Below are 26,734 nucleotides of genomic sequence, written 5' to 3' on the forward strand. Positions count from 1 at the left end.
CTGTTTTTGGTGATTCTACACATCAACTTTGAGGACCAAATGTTCACTTGCTCTCTAGAAGTGCCACCATGACGAGACAATCAGTGTTATTTACTTCACCTTTCAGTGATCACCTGATCGGTGGACATGAGTTTTTGTGCTTCGGTAGCTTAGCAAATAAAAATTGCTCTTATTGTTGAGATTAAAGGACTGGACTGAAAATGAAGATGACATCATAATTGGTCTTTAAGTAGTGGAAATTCATATGTTGAGTGGTATGCAAGTTTATCCTTGTTCCAAGTGGTCTTTTTACTATGTTATATTAAAAACCACCGATGCAAGCAAGTTATTCATCAAGTAACTTAAAAATATGTACAAGATCGTGCAAAATGTATAATATGAAGAACAGTGCTGGGTACATGTTAGGGCCAGTGAAGGTAGGAAAAAATAAGGGTCAAAATTTTTTTATGTTATGTGAAAAAAACTTCTCTGTACAACAACCCAAGCACAACGCTTTAAATATAAGAGTCAGCAACAACCTTGGCATCGTTATTTGTTGTTGATGCCTCCATCCAACAACAGAAATCATCAATGCATCCAGGAATCCCTATAACATAAGGTTTATCCTAAGAGTCCATCTGCCAAATAGCGTATGGAACTTTAGTGCTGTTGCCTAAGATGTTGACCTCTTTGAGTCTCCACACTGTGGGGAGCAGTTGCTTTAATAATCAGTCAGATTGTGTCCTGTGGTACCACAAGTCCCATTCGAATAGCTCAAAGATGTAACCAGTAATATCCTTCCATCTCTTCATTGTGCTGTTGTTCTTGTCTGCTCTTTTCTTTTGGATAGACCCAGGTCACAACAGCATCTCTGCAAAGTCTGCATGCTTATGATAATATGATGATTCTCAGCTAAAATCACAAACATTTCTTTGTTGCTAAACCCAATTCAAAAGCATAATTTAATTAGGTCAATGTTGGCATGGTGCATAGCAAACCTGATGCCCAAAGTGATGAGTTTCCTTAGCTAAAAAACACTATTTTTATCCAGTTATCCATTACAAATGTGCCACGTTTTTCTCACAACTTTGAAACTTCAGTATCAAAGTTTTACCTTCCATCATTGAGCTTCATATGCCGTCGTAGTTCATTAGAAGATTAGACACATGGATTAATGTGGGAATATTAAAGTACACAACTGTAGAAGAGCTTACATCACCTTCACTTTGGCCATTTAGTGAGGAAAAGCTGCTAATTTCAGTCTTTCAGCACCTCCAACATGATCATTTTCTGCTTTTTTCTGTTTTTATTTTTTAAATTAAATTGCTGTAAACTGATCGTATATAGGTCCAGGGCTAAGCAATGAAAAAGCATCATCTTGGGTTCTGTGAAATTTTGATGGTCTGACATTGTAATGATGTAAAAAAAGAGCAAGAAAATGTAACAAATGGTAATAATAGCAGTTGGTGGAAATAAATCCCCGAATGATCAGGATGAAATAGCCTTTATGTGACCTGGGGTTTAAATAAATTAAGGAGTGATAATTATCATGATATTGATTTTTACCCTGCAGCTTAAGTTGACCTTTGGTTTTGATAAGTAAGCTGTGACAACGTGCCACCCCCACCTTCTTCTTCTCACTCTTTACATCAGTAACCCTCGGAGGAAATTGTTTTAATGACTCATCAGCTGTCATAGATGCAGCCATAAACTTTCACAAAGCTTTAATGTTTGTCAGCGTCTGCTCAAGCGTCTGCTGTGAAAACACCCGTCAACCTGCAGAGCATGTGGCGAAGCCTCTGTTTGTGAATCGGTTTAAGCACTACAGAGTTAGACCTGTGTATGAAGCTCCCTCAGAGAGAGCTCAGCTTCTGCTTCACCCTTTTTTTTACCTTTCATCTTCTCTGCTCTTCTCAGATAAAACAGTGTTCATGGTCTCTGTCATCCTTAGTGCAGTCTAAGTGAGAAGAGATTTCTGACAACATTTCACCAAAATAAAATGGTGAAATGTTGTCAGAAAGGTGGAAGGAGGAGGACGAGGTCTGACTCCTAACACTCGCAACAGTAACAAATGAATTGAGAGACCAACATTTGTCCATTTCTAAACAATCTTCCAATGGGATGATGATCAAGGATTAGGATTGTGTTGATGGGTGATGAAATCTGGGATCTATGATGTTTAAAGTGGTAGCCATGTTTTCCTAATAATGGAAGAAGTCAGGACTGACTGTGTTATTCAAATCTAAATCTGCCTGACTATGGTTTCATGTCAGCAAGCATGAATATGACCAGTGCTGTTGACACAGATGTGTTTGGGCAAGTTCATGTGGTGTTTGTGTACTCTTTGAAATGAATTTGAATGCATGAGACGATTATACTGATCTGTCATCACCTCAAAACAGGAGAAACCAGAAAAGTCATGTTTCTGTCTTGTTTTGATTTTGGAAGTCCAAGTACTGTATTTATGAAGAAATGCTATTCAGCTGTTTGTTTTACTGAATGTTTTACTGAATGTTCTGTTCCTGCTCAAACACAGTGGTGTTTTTGAGTAGCTTATCTGCTTGGCAATTTAATTAAAAACTTTTAGATACATTCTTTTTTCATAGTATAATCTTCACGTGCTTCATCTGAAGCCCACTTTCTGTGTACTCACTACCTAACTTATAGCCAAAGTATTCACTCACTGTGTCTTTACTGTTTTGCTAGCTTAGCTTAGCTCATAGCCGACTCGCTAGCAGCATGGCCTCTTCACCTGTCCTTCCTGCACTTTCCTGCTCATTGTGTCAGATGTTCAGTTACTCCTCGGCCTCCTTTAGCAGTAATGATACTTGTAACAAATGTAGCATATTTGCAGCTCTGGAGGCCAGGATTAGTGAATTGGAGACTCGGCTTCGCATCCTTCATTCACCCCTAGCTAGCCAGGCCCCTGTAGCCAGTGTTGCCAACTCCTCAGTAAGGAAAATCGCTATTGGTTGTCCTAAAAGTCGCTAGAAGTCACTAAGTGACGTCATCACCTAATTTGCATAATTGGTCATGCTAATGTAATTGTAACCTACGCTGCTGGAGAGAGAAATAACATCGTGGACGAGACATAAAGTGAGCAAAAAACGTCCTAAATGCATTTAGAATTTATTTAGAACTACAAATTAAATTTCTTTTAGCAATTATTGTTTTTTGTAATGTCACAATTCCAACCCTGCTCCTTTACCCGGGCTCGGACCGGCAAAAGTGACCCGAAATAGGCACTCTGGTGGAGTTACTTTGTGTGTGTGTGTTTATAAGTAGTTTTAAACCTGATCCACAAAACAGCATAAGAGTAAAAGAAGAACTGACTGTGTTACAGCACCCGCTGCTTGTTGAGAGTAAAAGCGATATGCGCTTTCACGTCTTTTTTAGTGACTTTTTTTTTAGAAAAAAGGTCGCTAGGGGGTCTGAAAACTCGCTAAATATAGCGACAAAGTCGCTAAGTTGGCAACACTGCCTGTAGCTGGTGCAGCCGAAGATGGCGTAGGCCCCGCTAGATGTTCCCTGGCAGACCCCAAGCAGCTGGGGAAAGAGGGCGGCTGGGTGACGGTGAGGAGGAAGCATAGTTTTAAACAGAAGCCCCAGGTACATGACCAACCTGTTCATGTGTCTAACCGTTTTTTCCCACTCTGTGACACACCCACCGGGGGTCAAACTCTGGTAATTGGTGATTCTGTTCTCAGACATGTGAAGCTAGAGACACCGGCAACCATTGTCAATTGTCTTCCTGTAGTTTTCTCTGGTCCCCTCCCCAATCAGACCAGGAGTGACATGTTTACCCGCATGTTCTCCTTAAATTGCTGGCTGTCTGAGTGGTGTCCCAGAAACGATGTGGGCTTCATAGATAATTGGCAAACCTTCTGGAGGACTCATAATCATCCCACAGATGTAATATTATCTACAGCTACTTTCAGTACCATTGATATTCATTTAGACTCTTTTTCTCCAATCGATCTTTCTGAGTTAACTTCAATACTTACTTCCTCCAAACAGTTCAAAGAAACTGCTTAAAGAAGTCCTGCCATCAATTAATGCTTCAATCTTAAATATGATCAACCTATCTCTAATAATCGCCTATGTACCACAGGCCTTCAAGCTGGCTGTAGTTAAACCTTTACTTAAAAAGCATCTCTAGACCCAGCTGTCTTAGCTAATTATAGGCCAATCTCCAACCTTCCTTTCATATCAAAAATCCTTGAAAGAGTAGTTGTCAAACAGCTAACAGATCATCTGCAGAGGAATGGCTTATTTGAAGAGTTTCAGTACAAGGGGTTTGTACATGTAAATGGAGAGTCCTATTCACACACTAAGGTTAATTATGGAGTTCTACAGGGTTCAGTGCTAGGACCAATTCTGTTTACATTATACATGCTTCCCTTAGGCAGTATCATTAGAAGGCATAACATACATTTTCACTGCTATGCAGATGACACGCAGCTCTATCTATCCATGAAGCCAGATAACACACACCAATTAGTTAAACTGCAGGAGTTCCAGATTTAAAGCTAGTGGGAGTATCCCCCCACAGAGGGACAAAAGGACCCCCTGATGATCCTCTAATCGCCTGAGCCAAGGTGTGAAACTGTGTGAAAGTGTGAAACACTTTTCTTTGCAAGCTCCTTTGACCACTGCTTTCTTCAGTTTGCGCAACATCTCTAAAATTAGAAATATCCTGTCTCAGAGTGACGCTGAAAAACTAGTTCATGCATTTATTACTTCCAGGTACTGTAATTCATTATTATCAGGAAGTCCTAAAAACTCCCTGAAAAGCCTTCAGTTAATCCAAAATGCTGCAGCAAGAGTCCTGACAGGGACTAGAAAGAGAGAGCGGATTTCTCCTGTATTGGCTTCCCTTCATTGGCTCCCTGTTAAATCCAGAATTCAAAATCCTGCTCCTCACATACAAGGTCTTAAATAATAAGGCCCCATCTTATCTTAATGACCTTGTAGTACCATATCACCCTATTAGAGCACTTAGCTCTTGCACTGCAGGCTTACTTGTTGTTCCTAGAGTATTTAAAAGTAGAATGGGAAGCAGAGCCTTCAGTTTTCAGGCCCCCCTTCTGTGGAACCAGCTTCCAGTTTGGATTCGGGAGACAGACACTAGGGCTAGGCGATATGGCCTAAAATCTATATCACGGTATAATTTGAAGCATGTACGGTAACGATATATATCGCGATATATTCTTTTCTTCTCTATAACGTATTTTACACAGTATAAGGCACGCTTAAATTCCTTTAATTTTCTCAAAAATCGACAATGCGCCTTCTGTGAATTCTGGTTGTGCTCACTGACCTCGAACCAATTTTATATAGTACACGGGCGCAGAAATCTGTCAAAAATGTTTTAGTCTGACTTTGCTAAGCTACGAAGCCGCACCGCTTGATGGATTGCTGGAGCATTACGGCTGCAGTAGCAAGGAGCCTCGCAGAGTAATCTGGGTCCAAAACTCCGTCTCCTTCAGGTCCCAAACGAACACTGCGGCATCACTGAGAGTTACAAACTGTCTAAATTCTTTCATCTTTAATAAAATGATCAGTGTTGCTGCTTTACCAGGTGTAACAATTCAGTTTAACATCCAGGTATCCATGAAAACAGAATTTATTAAATGTAACAGAGTTAGAAGTTAGCAGGAAGTTAGTTCGCTAGTTTCCACCTAAACATGATATAGCATGTTCTGACTGAGAGATTTCTGAAAAAATTAAAAAGTACAGCTCTGCTATCACTTCCAACATAAATGAAGACAGAAAACTAAACAGCAGTGACATTTGTAGGGTTACTGAAGTTGAGCTAGCTGGTATATAATGATGTGCTACGTGATTGCTAGCAAAACAGCTACGTTAGCATAACATTAGCACAGTGAAGCTGAAGGATGGCCGCTAACCTTTTTCCACTCGATAAAAGTTAATGTGAGGGTTTCTGGTGGTTAGGGACAAATGCAATCGTATGGCAGGATGCTGTAAACAGACCAAACTTCAGTCAGGAGAACAACTGAGATAATCCATCCACAATACGAGGTTAGTCATTAGTATACTGCAACAACATGGCAATAGAGCAGCTGTGACAGAACTCAGCATTAATGAATCAATGGTACGGAAGTGGAGGAAGCGCAGTTTTTGGCTTTCCCCATCTTCCAAAAGTGCTTCGTCTCTTTGCTATTACTGTCGCCCGGCATAATTTGCAGATGATGTTGTTTGCAGCTGCTGCAATGCTTTCGACCAAAACAGGCGCAGCTTGATGACGCCATCAACATGCGCTATCGCGGTATTGTCAAAATCTCTACAGTTGGCCCCATTTATATCGTTTATACCGCCCACCCCTAACAGACACTATCTCTACTTTTAAGATTAGGCTTCAAACTTTTAGTTAGGGCTGGACCAGGTGACCCTGAATCCTCCCTTAGTTATGCTGCAATAGACGTAGACTGCCGGGGGATTCCCATGATGCATTGAGTTTTTCTTTTCCAGTCACCTTTCTCAGTCACTATGTGTTAGTAGACCTCTCTGCATCATATCTCTGTCTCTCTTCCACAGCATATCTTTATCCTGTCTTCCTTCTCTCACCCCAACCGGTCGCAGCAGATGGCCGCCCCTCCCTGAGCCTGGTTCTGCTGGAGGTTTCTTCCTGTTAAAAGGGAGTTTTTCCTTCCCACTGTCGCCAAAGTGCTTGCTTATAGGGGGTCATGTGATTGTTGGGTTTTTCTCTGTATTTATTATTGTACGATCTACTGTACAACATAAAGCGCCTTGAGGCGACTGTTGTTGTGATTTGGCGCTATATAAATAAAATTGAATTGAAATGAGTTGTTTGTAGAACTCTGCTTAAAGAAACTTGAATAAAAAGCCTTGAGCACATGTTCGTGGACAGTTATATTGCAGTCCGAGTCATCATTTGTTCATCATTTGTAATGCAGGTGGTTTTTCATTAAGCTATTGTCACATTTTGGCACATTTTGACCCCTTATATTACCTGTACTCATTTATTGTAATTCAGATATAATGGTGCCACCATTAGGCTCTGATTCATTCAGTGTGTAGCTGACTTCGCTAGCTTGCCAAACATGGTTTGCCAGCTAACATGATCATGGCAGATAATCGGTGTTATCAATGGTGTTGATATTAAGCAAAAATAGGTAGTATAAGCGAACAGTCGCTTTCTCAAATAATAACGAAGAGCAGTGTTAGCCAAATTAGTTGTGCAGCATGTATCTGGTAACTAGTCACAGTGTGAATAGGAGACACTTTTATGTGGATGAGTGTCTCCTATGTGAACATAAGGTAGAACACTGCGAGGCTTAACCTTAGCTGAGGCTCAGAAAATGCAGATGTGACACATTCGGTCCAACTATTTCTTCTTCTTTGAGAGTTTTCTGTAACCTGTTGTGATACCCTTTCAGGTCTGTTTGGCCCTTTTCCATCCCCATGTAGCCCTCCCCTCAATGATATTTCCCAGCATTGCGAGTTACATCTGTTATAAAACCTTTACCTGTGAAATTTGACCCTGTAAATATTATCAGTGCTTTATTTAATTTTGATATTAGCAATGCTGCCACATGTTTTAAACATTTAATCAGTACTGCAAGTTAAAAAAAATAACCCTTCTGCATAGCATTATAATAATTAGCTTTTAATTTGTCCTACTTGCCTCTAATCCCAGCTGTATGGACAGAGTGGTGTTAATCTAGAAAAAGTGAAGATGGAAATGATTAATTAGCTCAGCCGTGATTCAGACTGAATATTCATCAGGATCACTGGTCCAGCCTGTTATGTGCTTCGAGTTTCGAGTCTAAATGTATATTTGAAAGCACATCATACCTCCTGTAGAGTTAGCTCTCTCTGACTAAACGTAGCTAAGTTCAGTTATTAAAACCAGCGAGTCACATGACAAGTGTTTGTTTTTGTTTTTTACAAAAGTGTCTCGATGGACTTTAAACACTTAAAAAGTACAAACAGCTTGCAGTGTCGTGTGGTCACAGGGTAACATCTTGTTCACACTCCACTGATGCGTCTGCTCACGCTAACCACTACTTTATGAGCTGCTGAGTTTACCACATATAACATCTGGTTTGAGGGCTTCCTGTGCATTTCCAAGGACTTGAGAAGCGCTAACTTTGGGCTTCTAAGAATCATGTGGTTGGTGTACTGTTCGGGGGAGCGCTGACAGCTGTATGCACTGAAGCTGGTGATCGGGTGTGATCAATGGGTGGTAAGCCCATCCATTGAACTGTGGGTTTTGAGATTGTCCCTTTCTATGGCGACCTTACCACACTGATTGTGTTTGTGCTGGATTTGATTTGTATAAAGATGATGAAGGATGAATGCTGCTCATAAAAGTTGTCTTAAGACATAGCTGAGAACTTTCCAGCACTTTCCAGGTGTGTAGAAAGACAAAACCTCTGTGAACTTAGCAGTACAGTAAAGGAAATATGACATGTGTGTGAACACATTAAGTTTCACCCCTGTTTTAATACCATTAGATGGGCAATGAAGTTGTTGTTTCTGTCAGCCTTCAATTCCACCTGCATCAACCCAAGCCTAACCACATTGTTTATTTGGCCTGTTATCAATTTGATTTATGTAGCGCCAAAGCAAAAACAACAGTCACCTCAAGGCGCTAAAATGGCCTGGTAAATGGTAAATGGCCTGTATTTGTATAGCGCTTTTCTAGTCCCTAAGGACCCCAAAGCGCTTTACACAACCTGTCATCCACCCATTCACACACACATTCACACACTGGTGATGGCAAGCTACATTGTAGCCACAGCCACCCTGGGGCGCACTGACAGAGGCGAGGCTGCCGGACACTGGCGCCACCGGGCCCTCTGACCACCACCAGCAGGCAACGGGTGAAATGTCTTGCCCAAGGACACAACGACCGAGACTGTCCAAGCCGGGGCTCGAACCGGCAACCTTCCAATTACAAGGCGAACTCCCAACTCTTGAGCCACAATCGCTTAATGTTGTAAAGACCTTACTCTAATATAGGGAAACCCCCAAAATTAGTCAACTCCCCGTGAGTAAGGATTTTGGTGACAGTGGGAAGGAAAAACTTCCTTTTAACAGGAAGAAACCTGCAGCAGAACCAGGCTCAGGGAGGGGCGGGGCGGGGTGGGGCGGGGCCATCTGCCATGACCAGTTGTGTATTGAGGGGAGGGACAAAAAGACATGCTGCAGAGGACAACCAGGGATTAATAATAATTCTTAATTAATTACAGAGTGGTGTAGAAACACATGGTCAGTGAAAAACGAAGGCTCAGTGCATCATGGGAATCCCCCAGCAGCCTGGGCCTATTGTACCATAATTAAGGGAGGATTCAGGGTCACCTGATCTATAAGCTGAACGATATGCTTTACCAAAAAGGAAAGTCTTTAACCAAACTGGAAGCTGGTTCCACAGAAGAGGGGCCTGAAAACTGAAGGCTCTCCCTCCCATTCTACTTTTAAATACTCTAGGAACAACAAGGAGGCCTGCAGTAAGAGAGCGAAGTGCTCTAATAGGGTGATATGGTACTACAAGGTCATTGAGATAAGATGGGGCCTGATTATTTAAGACCTTGTATGTGAGGAGCAGGATTTTGAATTCTTGATTTAACAGGAAGGCAGTGTGGGAGAAATGTGCTCTCTCTTTCTAGTCCCTCTCAGTAATCGCTGCCAGGCTAAAGGTCTGTGGTGCGTATTCGACTCATAGAGACTGAAGCAATAATTAATGGTAGGACGTCATTAAAGTAAAAATGGTTTTAAAAAATAACCACTGTAACATTCTTTCTGTGCTGCTTTCTGTTCTATATTGCTTAAATTGAAAAACCTGCATATACATGCTGGGTTTACAAAAGATATAAATCTCATTTATCAATGAATACACACTCGTGCAGATTATAAAATCATTTTAAATACATTTAAACTCTTCTACTAACAAGTTAAAATGTGTCATTTGCATTTTAAGTATTTGCATGGAGTCTTTGTTTTGTTGTTTTGTTTTGTTTTTCCGTGGAAATGACCAAACTGTCCGAACCCCACTTGTCCTCTGAGTGGCTTCTGCTTGGGAGGGTTGTTGGAGATTTTCCTAATCTGAGTCCCGCTGTGGTCGACTGGGTTCAGCAGCGATCGTGCAGCCCTTCATTCACTGGGTCAGGTGGTCAGTCATTCTGTAAGGGAGGGGCAAGAGACTGCAGCGCCATACAGGTGTAAAGGGAGGGAGCAGAGTGAAGTCATACAAGCCATACAAGCTGGGTGTCGTGTGTGTGCGTGTGTGACTGGAAGGAACTAACAAATGTGGAACAGCTTTAATATTGATGTTGTTTTATGGTCATTTTTGTGTTTGTTTCTTTGTACTGAACTGACTATTATGGGGTTGTTCAAGCAAAACAAGACGTTTGAAGAGGTCGCCTCAGTAAATATGCAAAACTGTACATATCAATTAAGAATTCATGTTTTTTTTGATTGAAATATAATAAAAATAATGTTTCTTGCACTCCTAGTTTCATTCACCTAGTGAGGCATTCTTTATGCCTCTTATTAATTTTGGGGTTTATGATAAGTAAATAAATCTGTCTTTTTTATTATTTCAAATAAATTCAGGGTGAAGAAGAAGCTGATCAAAATACTTAAACCAAACCTGATGGTTTCCATCTTCTATAATTGTAGTCTAATAATTGTACAAAGGCGGTTCTTCTCTGCGTCCTGTTTGTTGTGTCTCTACGTGAAGAAAGCTTGTGAGTGTGTGTGTGTGTGCTAATGTGACTGCTCACTTACATAACTTTGCTTTGCTAAAAATAGCATCTCAGAGCTGAGCTGTCACTCTGTTCCAAAGTGCTGGGAGTATAAATACATGCAGTGAGTGAGTTTTCAGCTGTGCTGCTGTCTGAAAGATGAGCTCCTACAGTTTAATCAGTGCTGCATGTGCCCGCTCTCTACAGTAACCTGTAAAATGCTTAAGAACTCCTCACCTAATATTAGGGGCTAATTTTGGCAGGAGCCTGAGTGATATTAGACAATATTTGCCAATATTTTTGTATTGGTAAATTGCCAGTAAGTGAAAGAAGCAAAGAACAGACAAGAGAAACACCCTTCAACCCTTCATAGCTCCTCCAGAGGGCGCTCTGTAACTAACTCTGTAACTTCCTTGTTAGCAGCTGGTGTTTGGCACAAATACATCCAGCCGAGCCCAGCAGAGTGAGACGAAATGTTTAAACTACATTATCATAGTTCAGACTACACATTACAAATGTTCAGAAAATCTGTTTGTTTGATTTGTCCCAGAGGATATTGAGTTAATATAAAAATATCATCACACAGAGGCAGACATTTTGCTGAATAATGTTTGACACAGACTGTTTTAACGTCACAGAGTTACATCTACCAAACACAGATTACTCAGCAAAGTGATTACCAAGCACACTGTCCTGATTACTGCAGAGAGCGCGCACTGTTCTACACCTGGATGGACAGATGAGTCGACTCCAGCATTTTACATGGAGATTTTCAAAGTTTCCTTTAGCTTTTGTAAACGGTGGCACCTCTTTCTTTTCTCCAGCTGTGACCACAGAAGCTTAAGGCTTGTGTTTGCTAAGGTCTTACAATCTTTCATATGAAGCTAATTGGGACTATTTTTTTGTCCTGAATTTCTTCCAGTATCATAGAAATGCGGTTCTGCACTAGACCTGATGCCCAGGGGTTGCATGATGTTACTGTGACAGTAAATCACACTGGTACATTTTGTTGTTATTGTGTCTGGCTTCGACATTGTAACAGCTGGACAACTTTGAATTTAAACAATTCATATACCGCATGTAACAAGGTGTAGTGACAGCTGGACGGTTAAGTGGGGGCCAGTGGAAAACGCCTTTATTTGCACATAGATGAAACCTACATGACAAACTGTGATATATCAGCTGTTCTGATGTCCTGTGTGTGACCAACTGTCTTTATTTTCCCGCTGCAGCTCAGATTGAAATAATCCCCTGTAAGATTTGTGGAGATAAATCATCAGGGATCCACTACGGGGTCATCACCTGTGAAGGCTGTAAGGTAAGCTCCTCCTCCCTCCTGTTGTCTGCTAAAGTCAATTTGAGCGTGTTATAACCTCAGTTAAACCAAACTCTAAAATACAGTAGAGGGTCCAAAATGTACGGCCTCCTTCACATCGTCCAAAGTTATCCAATGAGTCAGTTTGGATTCTGGCCCCCGGTGCTCATGTTTGATGTCCCTGCTTTAAATGATAAGCCTTTCCAAGTCGTTCAATCACAGACTGATCTTTGGTTACGTCTGTGCAACAATTAATGTTTGAGAATAGTTTGCACTTTGAACCCTCCATATTTTGTCTTTTTTTTCTTTAACCAGGAAAATGCCTCTGCAATCATCCATCGCTGGCGTTTTTATGTGGCACAGCTCACCAGTGCATTTATTGTGGTGTTAAACCAGTTTTCACTGACGGTGTATTCGATCATTTGAGTTTAAAGTATTTACACGTATTGCAATATGATTTTCTACCCATACCTCTTCAGGCACGTTTGTATGTTTCGTACAGAATTTGGTCTAAAACATCAGTCACGAGCATCGGGCTCTAAACCATATTCTACCTGATGAGAGCGGTTCTGTGAACAGGCAGGTGTGTTCAGCCACAGCAGCTGCTGATGTGACAGCTGGAGGCTTATTTCACAACCAGCATGCAGCTGAAGCAGCCTCCAAACAAACCACAACATCTGCACTAAGTCGCACGTTAGATGTAAATGATCTGCTGCTAATGTGACATAATGTTATTACATAATGTCATCTGAGAGAAATCAATGTTTTCCCTTTAAAGTTACTACTGTTCCCTTGAGCTTGACACAGAGTGGCATCATTTGTTAATTTAACTATAATTTGAATTACAGACATTTTTATTTTTTATAATTTTGATGCATTTCCATTTAGATCTATACAGGCTATAGTGGCTCTATGAGAAGAAGGGTTATAGGCCATCTGTGATGCATCTATAAACTAGTGTGATCACGTGAACAGGTACTATAAACGTACCGGGGACATGGTGATCGTGGGCTGAACCCCAGTTTGCTTCATGTATTTCTTCACACTTTCAAAGTGCTGTGAACGTTTCCTTTTCACTACATGGTGCTGAATGTAATGTTGACTTTTATTCTATAACTATGATGCTGACATCTCTAAAGCATTCTCACACATGTTTTATGTGGTTCCCACATTTCTTGTGGTAAAATGCAATAGAATAGAAAAGAATAGAATAGAATAGGCCTTTATTGTCATCGTGCATATACAATGAAATTCTGCTTTTTTTTCCCCATCAGGTTGATAAACAGTTAACAGCTCCTTTGTGCTCTACATGGCACATGGTCTCCATTCTTTGCCTTGTGATTACATTCACATTACTGCATTGCCTGTTAGATATTCACTGACTGCTTGTGAGAGTGAGCTGCTGACAAGCAGACTGAAGCTAGCAGAAATAACTTTCATGTGTTTGTCATCTGATAGCCTTTGCGCTCCTTGGTTTACCAATGTCTCTGTATATGCTAATAGGCCAGTCTACCATTACTCTGTAAAATGGCTCATACAGAGGTACACGGGTGGATGTTTGTTGTTGTTACTGTTGTTGGACATCCGATGAACACTATATTGTGAAGCATTTGCTCATCTGCCTTTACACAGTGACATTCATTTCTTAACCCAAAGGGTTTAACGGGATGTGCCTCGTCCTTTGCAGCTGTAACAGCTTCAACTCTTCTGGAAAGGCTTTCCACCATGTTTAGGAGTGTTTATGGGAATTTTTGAACATTCTTCCGGAATCAAAAGGAGGAATGCTACATCAGGTTAGACACTGATGTAGCATGACAAGGCCTGGCTCACAGTCTGCGCTCATCCCAAAAGTTGAGGTCAGGACTCTGTGCAGGCCAGTCAAGTTCTTCTTCGTTCATGTCTTCATGGACCTTGCTTTGTGCACTTGTACACAGTCATGTTGGAACAGGAAGGGGCCGTCCCCACACTTCTCTAACAATTGTCTCACTTGGATGTCTTGGCCAAGATATCGTCATCATCAGTGATGATGTCAACCCCAACCTCAGCTCCAGTTCCAGCTCCAAAGCCTAATCCTTTGCTTTTTTTTTTTATTTTTTTATTTTTTTAAAAAACCATAGGGTTGAAAAAACAACAAATTAATATTAAAGATGAATTTAAAAAAATAGGGTTAGGATTAGGATGACTCTAAATCAACCAGTGGCCATTAGTTGGAGCCTGGAAGCGGCAACTTTAAGCTGAGTTTTGACAAGATAACTGGCTTTGATGAAGAGGAGCCGTGGCTCTTAATATGATTGGAGACTGATGAGACCGCCTTGGCTTCACATACTTCCATATTTCAACCAGACCGTGTATGTTTCAGAGAGTGAAATGTAGTGTTGTGTGAACAAGTGTTTTAAGTCTAGGAATGTTAGATTAGTAACTTTGTACATATTGCAAATATTCTAACTATATTGTAAATACTAAAAAGCAGTCCTAGGGAGGCAGTTTAGAGGCCTGTAATTTAGTTCAGTTTTTATGCTGGTAGGTTAGTTAGTTTTGTTCTATTTTATTTTTCTACAAAATCTCACAGTAGCTCCAGACCTTGTGTGGAAGTCACATTTGCGTTGTGCTCTGGGCTCCAGAGTGCAACACAAGACAACCCCCGGGACCCCAGACAGTCCCCCAGACTCTGATGATAGTCTGAAGCATTTGTCTCTTTGGTCATTGCAGTCTGGATTAGTTTATCATTGCAGAAAAATGTAAAAGTTTATTTTTCTCAAATTGAATTTTTTCTTATTACTTTTTGTTATGAAGAATATTTTTGTCATTCAGTACACGTGTTTATGAAAGACTTGATTTTATGTATGTTTTTCAGTATGTTTTATTTCCAGTAAGAATTAGAATAGAAATAAACTGTCACATGAAGAAATTAAATGGTAAGTAGGGATGGGTATCGTTTAGGTTTTATCCGATACCAGTACCAAACCGGTACTTTTGAAACGGTGTCGGTGCTTAAACGGTGCTCAAACCGGTGCTTAAAGAATGAAGAACACAACCTTTGTCCAAAAACCTCTCATGTTCAGCTGTTTTTTTGTAAAAAAATAACAATGTTAGACTTTTCTGCAGCTATAGGGGATTTATTGCATTACCCTTGGCTGGAAGCAGTGCTTAAACAATGGGGGGAAAAAAACACCAACTTTGTCCAAAAACCTCTCATGTTTAGCTGTTTCCCACTTTTTCTTTGGTCATTTTAGCCTTTTTGTCCAGGGTGAAGGGAGTATCTGCCATCAAACAAGAAGACAGTCGCATGTAACTACGACGGTGTTTGCTAGTTCACCTTACATACATTAATGTAATAACGTGGTTAGCCTACTCAACGTAAATTACACACGAACAACATTAAGCTACTGACCCAGAGAAGAACGGCTGCTGCTGCATCATCATCCTCATCATTTCTGCTACACTGGCAGGGCTAGGGGCCAGGACTCTACTCTTTGGGTTCTTGGGGGATGTTGCTAACTCTGGGTCCGATAACAGGCACCACACCCGCAGTAGATGTGCTCGGTGCTTTTAAAAAAACGCTATGCGTCGCCAGGTGTTTCATCAGATTCCATGAGTTACCTCCTTTGACAGTATCACAGTATCAGCTTAAAGCACTTGTTGCAGCTGCTGAGTTTGCATCTTTTGCTGTGAAGTACAGCCAGACTTTGACTGCTTCGCCTTGGGCATTTTTAATCTGTAGCTCTGCTCTAAAAGAACGTACGTACCTGGGCCCGCCTACTATCCTTGGAAACGTAAAATGATTGGCTAGAATCCAAAGTGTATGACATCTCAGGAAAAAAAAAAGCACCGAAATAAAGCACCGAAATGTGCGCTGCTTTTCGGTCTGGTTACTATCGTTTATGTCAGAACCGGTGCCATCATGGCACCGGATACCGGTACCCATCCCTAATGGTAAGTGATAGTGGGGCTGTGCATGCTTCAGGAAATCCATTTTGAATTGTAGCTCCATGAGTGCACTGAAGATGCCAAAAGATTGTAAAGCAAAGAGTAACCAGATTTGATGTTTTTATACTGGGGGAAGGTCTCACAGTGACGCACATTTCATCCTTTGCCTCTATGATCTCCAACATGAGCACGAACATGAAGGCTTGACTGTTGTTTCAGTGATCAATCATAGAGATATTTTGGTATGAAAACAATGATTTTAATAGAACTCTTTTGTGCTCTCTCAGGGTTTCTTCAGGCGTAGTCAGCAGAGTAACGCCACCTACTCGTGTCCTCGCCAGAAAAACTGTCTGATCGACCGAACGAGCCGAAACCGCTGCCAGCACTGCCGTCTGCAGAAATGTCTCACTGTGGGCATGTCCCGAGACGGTGAGGCAAACACATACACAGCAGATCTACACGTTACGAACACATCGAACCCACCTCTGTGTCCAGAATCACCCTGAAGTACAACAACTGTGTGCTGTATGTGTATGTTAACCCTAACCCTGACTCTGATCCAGTGAATTCATAAAATGTAAATGAAAAATATATATTTGATATAGGGATGCAACGATACCAAATTTTTCAAACCTATACTATACCGATACTTGGATCTGAGTACTTACCGATACTTCTACACACACACAAAAAATGCAATGAATTGGAAGACAGTTTTATTTTATTCTCTAAAATAATAATAAAAATGACCACAAAAATAAAGTTTCAAGTGAAAAATAAGCACTTCTGTTAAATTATTGAATTACAAGTGTCCACATTGTAATTCAACAAAATATCAGTGAACTATTTGGCTCTGTCTCCAGCTTTCAGAATAATAAATAAACACTTCTGTTTGGAATAAAATCAATAAGTCGTCGCTTTTCCAAAACCCGAGTTAAAGTTGGCTGTTCTGGTCTTGCATTAGCCTTAGTGAACTCGGTGCATGATGTGTCCTCAGATCTTTTATTAAACTGCTTGTATTGAATGATTCCCTCCCCTGGACACCTTACCGGCCTTGCTTCTGTCATCTTCACATATTATAGGTAAGTCCACACGGCTGACCTTTTGTTTAGCGTAGCTACAGCAGCCTCCAGTTTGTTTTTTTAATCTGGACCCGCCAGCCTCACTCGCCTAACCCTGCTCTTGTTTAGCACGACATGTCCCCCCAGCGGCCAATCTAAAAAATTACAACAGAAATGACAAGCCACCCTCTGACTCATGAAATAAGTTGGTATCAGTTAACTTTTACGAGTATGAGTACACACACGTTATACCGTACCGGCCTGATACCAATATTGGTATCAGTGCATCCCTAATTTGATATCATATAGATTTTTTATGTTGTTATTACATGAAAAACTTTTGTTTTAGACTAGAAAAGCACTGCATATGAACCAGTGTAGGATATGATATAGTTTCAGTGTCTGTGTAATTTCTTTCTGTTTTCTACAACGAGATGTTCTGTAATGTTGGACTCATGTCTGCAGCATAAAGGTGTAGATTTGCAGACAGCTGTTCGATCAAAGATGCCACGCCCCTAACTTCAATATTTAGGTGAATGACAAATTTCAAACAATCCCATCTAGAGTGTTACTCAAGGCTGGCGCTATCCACAGTTAACATGGGCGTCTGTTGGGACTGACTTGCTCTCACGAGGTCTCTGCTGGATTGTAACGGGTGAAATGTATGAAATCCTATGTTTCTGTCAGCTTGGTGATCTAGTATGAAGGCAGATAAGGAGGCTAATCAGTGTCAGCTCTACTTGAACACTGGTGGTGAGTCTTGTTAACCCTTTAAGACCTACCATAAAACAAAGTCCGCCAGAGCTTATATTATATTTTTGCATGCTGTGGAGCCATTTTTGGGAGCATTTCAAGTTGTGCACAAAATAGTTTCCCACCACAGGAAATTTATTTTGAGTGTCTTCATAGTTTTATTTTTAAAATACACCAATTTTTATACACTGCAGGGAAAACTAAAAGAAATATTATAATGCAAATTTGCAAAAAAGCAGCATATGCATCAAAATAAACTATTTCCAGCAGTGCAATATGAGTCCTAAGCATCCCAGAAATGACACAGAAAGAAAAAAAACTACATTTCCGCGAAAATGACGTCACTTCCTGTTTCGGTCAGGTAATGGCGGACATGCGATAGTTCGCGCTGACGTCTATTCCAACATAGGAAGTGTTAGGAACAGCTGATCGGATCGGCAAAGCGTGTTTCTGGAATATTATGTTTTTGTTGCTGCAAGTGCTTTTTATGCAATTTTCACAAAGCTATATGTGGAAGGAAACCGTGACCGAGGACAAGCTGATGGCATAAGATGTAAGTACAACTCCTCAGGTTTCATATGCAAAAAAAATGATTGCGCTAGCTCACGTGGTTGCAGATCTACCGGGATTTAAAAGTAGTTGCGCAAAACGGAGCGTGCCCGCTCCGACCGGTTTTAAAGGGTTAAGCGAATGAGTGCTCCGCCTCTGAAACCATAACGGCTAGCTTTCACTTTGGCTGAACTGTCACAGAAATCAGCACGTTTTTGTTTCATTGTTTCCAGGTCTTCATTCTCTGTCAGGTGGCTAACTCAAATCCTTTCCTTCTCTCCTCAGCTGTAAAGTTTGGTCGCATGTCTAAGAAGCAGCGGGACAGTCTGTACGCGGAGGTGCAGAAGCACCGCCTCCAGCAGCAGCAGCAACAAGGTCACAACCTCTTGTCCCATCCCAGCCTCGGCAGCCCGAGTCCAGTCGAGTCCGAGTCGCTGTCCTCTCACTACACCCTGTCCTCCACCGGCCTCACAGAGCTACCTGATGAGGGGGTGCACTACGTGGAGCAGAACTCGCCTGAAGGCGGATCTTTGTCATCTAAGGTTTGTTGTCTCTATTTTCAGGACAGTTGATAAACTCAACGATATTTCCTGCGTTTTCTACGTCAATCTTTTCCTCCACAAACAGGGAGACTCTGCAGGAGGAGGGGAAGGAGGTGGTGGGGGGTTCTACTTGGATATCCAGCCGTCTCCGGATCAATCTGGACTTGATATTAATGGCATCAAACCGGAGCCCCTGTGCGACTATGGATCCAGTAACGGCTTTTTTCCATATTGCTCCTTCAGCAACAGAGACGTGCCACCCACAGTGCCCATGGCTGAGCTCGGTGAGTGGAGGAGATGTTTGTGCACATTTTACTGGAGTTTGTCTGTAACCTGCCTCTTTAGCTCCTTTCAGACCTGCTTCCTTTACTTAAACTTGTCTGGCTTTTCCATTAAAGTCATCGATTTGGCTCAGTAGGCACCGAGTTGTCCACCTATCGAAGGATGGATGGGGTAATCGTCAACAAACATGCTGTACATAAATACAATCAAACCATAATTTCTTCCTTTTTTTTAGGTCGGCTGTCAGTCAGTTTGTGTTCCTCCAGATTAAAATAATTAAAAACACTGAAACTTACGTAAAAATAAACATTTAGAGAACAAAATCAAACAAACTCTGTACCTGAAAAATATCGTCAATTGTCTGTTACGTATAGCAAAAAAACAGGAGGCAACACACCAAAGAAGGAGCACAGGACTTGTATCGATGGCTTTTTCATGAGATGGAGCTGGAAAGGTTGTGCAGCAGGTTGGGATGATTAAGCAAGGAGATGGAAATGTACCAAAGAGTCAAGAGGGAGTGTTGAGAAGATGAACGGAGCTGATGGAAGACAGTGGAGGATGGATGAAGGGCAGTTAGTGAATCAGGAAGTGTAGGTGGAAGAAAGAAGAAGAAGGAAGTGGAAAGGCAGTTGAACCAGGTGACGTATGTGTGGCGGTGTGGAGCGGACCTCAAAGATGTGGGAGGAGTTGTTGAAGCTAAATCACCCCCTTTTAACCATGTTTGCTTTGCTGATGGAGAAGGTTAGAAGTTGCACTTTGTGGATCTAGAGGAAGTGTGTTACTGTATGCGGAGGTCTACATGTGGTAGACTGGTGCATGACATGTATGATTTTTACCAATATCAAAACCCACTTTATCAGACGAAGGGCACACCTGAAAAGAAGTGGAGAGGAGTTATTTGCATTGTTTTAATCCTACAAAGCTGCTCAGCGGCTGGAGATTCAGTTTCATGTTTATTTCCATTACGGTCCTCCACCTCTGACTGTGCAGTGCTGAGAACAAGACAAAATAAATACAGTAATAAAAAGACTCATCATTTGGTCGAATGTTGTCGGCAGCTACACAAAGATGAGGAAATATCTTGAAATAGGTGAAGCAAAAAGAAAAGAAGGGGAGAGATGGAACGAGAGGCTACAAAGGGAGTCAGACAAAGAGAGAGAGAGAGAGAGAGAAGTGAGGGGCAAACGGAGACAGAAAGGTGGTTTAAAATAGCAGGAGGTTGGAAACTCATCTTCAGAGCTCATTAAAATCTCTGTGTGGTAATTAGCTGTCTGTTAATTAGGGCCAATTGGGACGTGGCAGGGCGCTCGTTGGGGGAAATCATTTTTTTTCTTTGGTCCTGGGAGATTTTGTGATTCACTCTTTATTGTAATACCCCCACCCTCATCCAATGTGAGTCTTTGTTATGTGACTGTGTCTTTTTTTTTTAGCATGTATTGAGTTGTTTTGGTTTCTAGTGTTGTTTTATTTGTGCTTACGATAAGCAACAGCACAGCGGGACAGTCTGTACGTGTGTTTATTCTGGGTTTGAGCTGCATTCACAAACATTTTGTCAACAGTTTTCGATTTTACAGTAAAAAGTTCAACATACAGCTGGGAGTTCAGGATATTAGTGTTGGCATGATGTAGAAGGAGGTTTGTGATTGGAATTATCATCACTTATACATGGACCGGCCTTCATTTTGGTCACAGTTAAAGACGGGCTGGGCTGATATCGTAAACAGTTTCACTCTGCATGTTATCTCAGTGGTTCTCAAAGTGTGTGCCGCTCTGACAGGTGGGGCACAAGTTACCTGGCAGAGAAGTCCTGCAGAACTAATGTTTAACATTGAATCATGTTTATGGCGGAACAAAGAAATTCGTGGCAGATATGTTAATAATATGCGCATCCGCGTGCGTAAGTTGACAGCCGCAATAAAGAAGTGTCGTGAAAAGTGCGAACATGTGGTCGGGTCTGTCGTGCATCGTTTGCAGTGGTGCTGAAACCCAGGACTGGGGCACGAGTGACCACGTGTTCGCACTTCTTTATTGCGGCTGTCAACTTACACACGCGGCTGCAGCGTACACTCATCATCATCATCAACAACAAGAACAAGAACAAGAAGAACAAGAAGAACAATAAGAACAAGAACAAGAAGAACAAGAAGAAGAACAAGAAGAAGAACAAGAAGAACAAGAAGAACAAGAAGAACAAGAAGAAGAACAAGAACAAGAACAAGAAGAACAACAACAACAAGAACAAGAAGAACAAGAAGAAGAAGAACAAGAAGAACAAGAACAAGAACAAGAAGAACAACAACAACAAGAACAAGAAGAACAACAACAACAAGAACAAGAAGAACAAGAAGAAGAACAACAACAACAACAAGAAGAACAACAACAAGAAGAAGAACAAGAACAAGAACAAGAACAAGAAGAAGAAGAAGAACAACAAGAAGAAGAAGGAGAACAAGAAGAAGAAGAAGAACAATAACAAGAAGAACAACAACAACAACAAGAAGAAGAACAAGAAGAAGAAGACCCAGTTCATTCTGTTTTAAACCGGCGAGGCGTGATTGGGGATGCCGCTCAGGTGGGTCCGCCTCCCCTGCAGCCACGCTGCAGACCACGCCCCGCCACAGCCCTGCAGTCAAACACAAGCTGACTGCAGCCACTAACAGTGAATAATATTAAACTCTCACTAAATTATGTATTTTTCATCTCCGCTCACAAGTTTCTAGATTTCTTTTTTTATAAGACTAAGACTGGACTTTAGTTTTCCATGTTTGGCGTTCACGTTCTGTTTAACTGGTTGCTTTTTTGAAGATGTGCCGCAGACGAATGAAGCAGTCGAGTGCAGTGGTTCCCAACCTAAAATCCACAGACCGGTTTAATGTCAGACACTGTTTTCATGGACTGGCTATTAAGGTGTCGCAGATAAATACAACAAAATAAAATGATACGACCGAGACAAAAACTGTGGTGTTTTGTAAATATAATAATAAATGCAAATTCTCTGTGTAATTGTGTATCTTTATTAGCAGCGTCCTCCTGAGATGCACCAACAACACTGAGAGTAACATCCTCCTCTCTGCCCCTTAATGCTCGCTGGTCGCTATGGTAATGCATAAATATTTCTTTCAAAATAAGACACAACTACAACACGGGAAAGACCCAGGGAACCCCAGTTAATGATAAAAACCCTGAAAACCATCAATTTCACACCCGCGCCTCAACTCTCGCTTCCCGGTACCAAACGACTCACGGACTGGTACCGGTCCATGACCCGGGGGTTGGGAACCGCTGGTCTAGTGACAAAAGTTACAAATAGTTGTTTGAAATAAAAGTTGTTTATTTAAAACAGAAATGACTGAAAGATTCATTGTGAGTGAGTTTATTATGTAAATAAAGTTGCAGCTTAGCTTTTCTGTCATTGTTTGTTTAGATGGGGGTGAAAATGTTTCTTCCTGCCCCGAGAGAACCACTGGTCTGGGAGTAGGGTTGGTTTTTGGTGACAGTCTCACCTTTTCATAGAATTTTCACCCCTTTCACGCTCTCATGCTTCATGCGATGTGGTTAAAATGAAACCCAAACCTGAGCCTAGTTATGCTGCTGGGCGAGATTTCCTTTTCGAAGCACACTGTCTGAGGCCGCTTGACAAGGCAACATATCAGAGCAATGGCACTTGCTAGGATCCAATATTGAGACTAATCTGATGTAAAATATTGGACGTGACAGCTTCTTAAAGTTATTGTGCGCCTCGCTACAGCACATTTGTTTATGCTCCTGCCACCCATGGAATTAAGGAAAACTGGGAACTGCACTCAATTCAATTCAATTCAATTTTATTTATATAGCGCCAAATCACAACAAATGTCGCCTCGAGGCGCTTCATAGATACAGAGAAAAGCCCAACAATCATATGACCCCCTATGAGCAAGCACTTTGGCGACAGTGGGAAGGAAAAACTCCCTTTTAACAGGAAGAAACCTCCGGCAGAACCAGGCTCAGGGAGGGGCGGCCATCTGCTGCGACCGGTTGGGGTGAGAGAAGGAAGACAGGATAAAAGACATGCTGTGGAAGAGAGACAGAGATTAATAACAGATACGATTCAATACAGAGAGGTCTGTTAACACATAGTGAGTGAGAAAGGTGACTGGAAAGGAAAAACTCCCCCGGCAGCCTACATCTATTGCAGCATAACTAAGGGAGGATTCAGGGTCACCTGGTCCATCCCTAACTATATGCTTTAGCAAAAAGGAAAGTTTTAAGCCTAATCTTAAAAGTAGAGATAGTGTCTGTCTCCCGAATCCAAACTGGAAGCTGGTTCCACAGAAGAGGGGCCTGAAAACCGAAGGCTCTCCCTCCCATTCTACTTTTAAATACTCTAGGAACAACAAGTAGGCCTGCAGAGCGAGAGCGAAGTGCTCTAATAGGGTGATATGGTACTACAAGGTCATTAAGATAAGATGGGGCCTGATTATTTAAGACCTTGTATGTGAGGAGCAGGATTTTGAATTCAATTCTGGATTTAACAGGAAGCCAATGAAGGGAAGCCAAAACAGGAGAAATATGCTCTCTCTTTCTAGTCCCTGTCAGTACTCTTGCTGCAGCATTTTGGATTAACTGAAGGCTTTTCAGTGAGTTTTTTGGACATCCTGATAATAATGAATTGCAGTCGTCCAGCCTGGAAGTAATAAATGCATGAACTAGTTTTTCAGCGTCACTCTGAGACAGGATATTTCTAATTTTAGAGATGTTGCGCAAATGGAAGAACGCAGTCTTACATATTTGTTTAATATGTGCGTTGAAGGACATATCCTGGTCAAAAATGACTCCAAGGTTCCTCACAGTGTTACTGGAGGCCAAGGTAATGCCATCCAGAGTAAGAATCTGGTTAGATACCATATTTCTAAGCTTTTCAGCGCCGAGTACAATGACCTCAGTTTTATCTGAGTTAAGAAGCAGAAAGTTAGTGGCCATCCAAGTCTTTATGTCTTTAAGACATTCCTGCAGTTTAACTAATTGGTGTGTGTTATCTGGCTTCATGGACAGATAGAGCTGGGTGTCATCTGCATAGCAGTGAAAATGTATGCTATGTCTTCTAATGATGCTGCCTAGGGGAAGCATGTATAATGTAAACAGAATTGGTCCTAGCACTGAACCCTGTGGAACTCCATAATTAACCTCAGTGTGTGAAGAGGACTCTCCATTTACATGCACAAATTGGAGTCTATTAGATAGATATGATACAAACCACTGCAGTGCAATACCTGTAATACCTACAGCATGTTCTAATCGCTCTAATAGAATATTATGGTCAACAGTATCGAATGCTGCACTAAGGTCAAGAAGGACAAGCACAGAGATGAGTCCACTGTCAGAGGCCATAAGAAGATCATTTGTAACCTTCACTAAAGCTGTTTCTGTGCTGTGATGAACTCTGAAACCTGACTGAAACTCTTCAAATAAACCATCCCTCTGCAGATGATCTGTTAGCTGTTTGACAACTACTCTTTCAAGGATTTTTGATATGAAAGGAAGGTTGGAGATTGGCCTATAATTAGCTAAGACTGCTGGGTCTAGAGATGGCTTTTTGAGTAAAGGTTTAACTGCAGCCACCTTGAAGGCCTGTGGTACATAGCCGATTATTAGAGATAGGTTGATCATATATAAGATCGAAGAATTAATCAATGGCAGGACTTCTTTGAGCAGTTTTGTAGGAATGGGGTCTAAAAGACACGTTGATGGTTTGGAGGAAGTAATTATTGAAGTTAACTCAGAAAGATCGATTGGAAAAAAAGAGTCTAACTTAACATCAATGGAACTAAGAGTAGCTGTAGATAATATTACATCTGTGGGATGATTATTGGTAATTTTTTCTCTAATGATAAAAATTTTATTTGTGAAGAAGTTCATGAAGTCATCACTAGTTAACGTTAAAGGGATGGTTGGCTCAAAAGAGCTCTGACTTTTTGTCAGCCTGGCTACAGTGCTGAAGAGAAACCTGGGGTTGTTCTTATTTTCTTCAATCAGTGATGAGTAGTAAGCTGTTCTGGCTTTGCGGAGGGCTTTCTTATAAAGCAACAAACTATTTCTCCAGGCTAAATGATGATCCTCTAAATTTGTGACACGCCATTTCCTCTCCAGATTACGAGTCATCTGCTTTAGGGTACGTGTTTGAGAATTATACCACGGGGTCAGGTACTTCTGATTAGAGACCTTAGTTTTCACTGGAGCTACAGTATCCAGAGTCGTACGTAGTGAGGAGTTGAAATTATTAACAAGATAATAAACAATTCAATTCATTTCAATTCAATTTTATTTATATAGCGCCAAATCACAACAAAAGTCGCCTCAAGGCGCTTCATGATACAGAGAAAAACCCAGCGATCATATGACCCCCTATGAGCAAGCACTTTGGTGACAGTGGGAAGGAAAAACTCCCTTTTAACAGGAAGAAACCTCCGGCAGAACCAGGCTCAGGGAGGGGCGGCCATCTGCTGCGACCGGTTGGGGTGAGAGAAGGAAGACAGGATAAAGACATGCTGTGGAAGAGAGACAGAGGTTAATAACAGATATGATTCAATGCAGAGAGGTCTATTAACACATAGTGAGAGAAGAAGAAACACTCAATGCATCATGGGAATCCCCCAGCAGCCTACGTCTATTGCAGCATAACTAAGGGAGGATTCAGGGTCACCTGGTCCAGCCCTAACTATATGCTTTAGCAAAAAGGAAAGTTTGAAGCCTAATCTTAAAAGTAGAGATAGTGTCTGTCTCCTGAATCCAAACTGGAAGCTGGTTCCACAGAAGAGGGGCCTGAAAACTGAAGGCTCTCCCTCCCATTCTACTTTTAAATACTCTAGGAACAACAAGTAGGCCTGCAGTGTGAGAGCGAAGTGCTCTAATAGGGTGATATGGTACTACAAGGTCATTAAGATAAGATGGGGCCTGATTATTTAAGACCTTGTATGTGAGGAGCAGGATTTTGAATTCAGTCACTCAGAGATGGTGCCTGGTCTTTTGACTGAAAATTTCCTCCAGTAAAAGCGTAAAATTCCTTTTTGCTGGAATTCTGTTTCCGTCACGCATCTGTCACCTACTCTGCTCAACTCGGCTTTTAGGGTTTTCCATTAGGCGGTAATACCTGGTACAGGGTACTTTTTTGGAGCCTTCTCGTCCGGGGCTCCAATGAGCTGAAAATGCGACTTCAGCAGGGTGCATACTGCTGATTGGCCAGCCAGTGACATCACTGTAGTCATGAGAGCCACTCCTTCACAAGAATCAAACCCACCAACAAGGGAAGTGGCCGCATACAAACTTCCTTTACCCCGAGTCTGACAACAGCTGAGCAGCAGGTATACCATCACCTTGTGTTATGATGATGTCACGGGCCTTGCTGTAACAACCCCACCCACAGTGAGGTGGTATTTCAATCAGAATGGAAAAGGACCAAAATTAGATGATAAATGAGGAGGTGCTAATGGAAAAGAGGCTCGAGTTCTTCCTCATTGTGTTGGTATATTTGTAAACTCTAAAAACCAAAAGTCCTTTCTGAGTGAGAAATGTAAAACTCGACCTTGTCAGAGGTTGATCGTGTCTTGTTTACAG

The 26,734-nt window shown here is 41.5% G+C and overlaps 1 protein-coding gene across 2 annotated transcripts in view; it reads left to right on the top strand.

Moving 5' to 3' along the window:
• Nucleotides 1-26,734, top strand: part of LOC146525119 (nuclear receptor ROR-alpha A-like) — a 175,727-nt gene that overhangs the window by 141,378 nt on the left and 7,615 nt on the right. For both annotated transcript variants that reach the window (XM_085161813.1, XM_085161820.1), the window contains 4 exons: nucleotides 11,945-12,030; nucleotides 16,242-16,383; nucleotides 18,603-18,859; nucleotides 18,945-19,143. In XM_085161813.1, the coding sequence (XP_085017939.1) occupies nucleotides 11,945-12,030; nucleotides 16,242-16,383; nucleotides 18,603-18,859; nucleotides 18,945-19,143 (684 nt within the window). The remainder of the gene's footprint in view (nucleotides 1-11,944; nucleotides 12,031-16,241; nucleotides 16,384-18,602; nucleotides 18,860-18,944; nucleotides 19,144-26,734) is intronic.

This window comes from Neolamprologus multifasciatus, chromosome 1 (assembly GCF_963576455.1).
Source record: "Neolamprologus multifasciatus chromosome 1, fNeoMul1.2, whole genome shotgun sequence".
NCBI lineage: Eukaryota > Metazoa > Chordata > Actinopteri > Cichliformes > Cichlidae > Neolamprologus > Neolamprologus multifasciatus.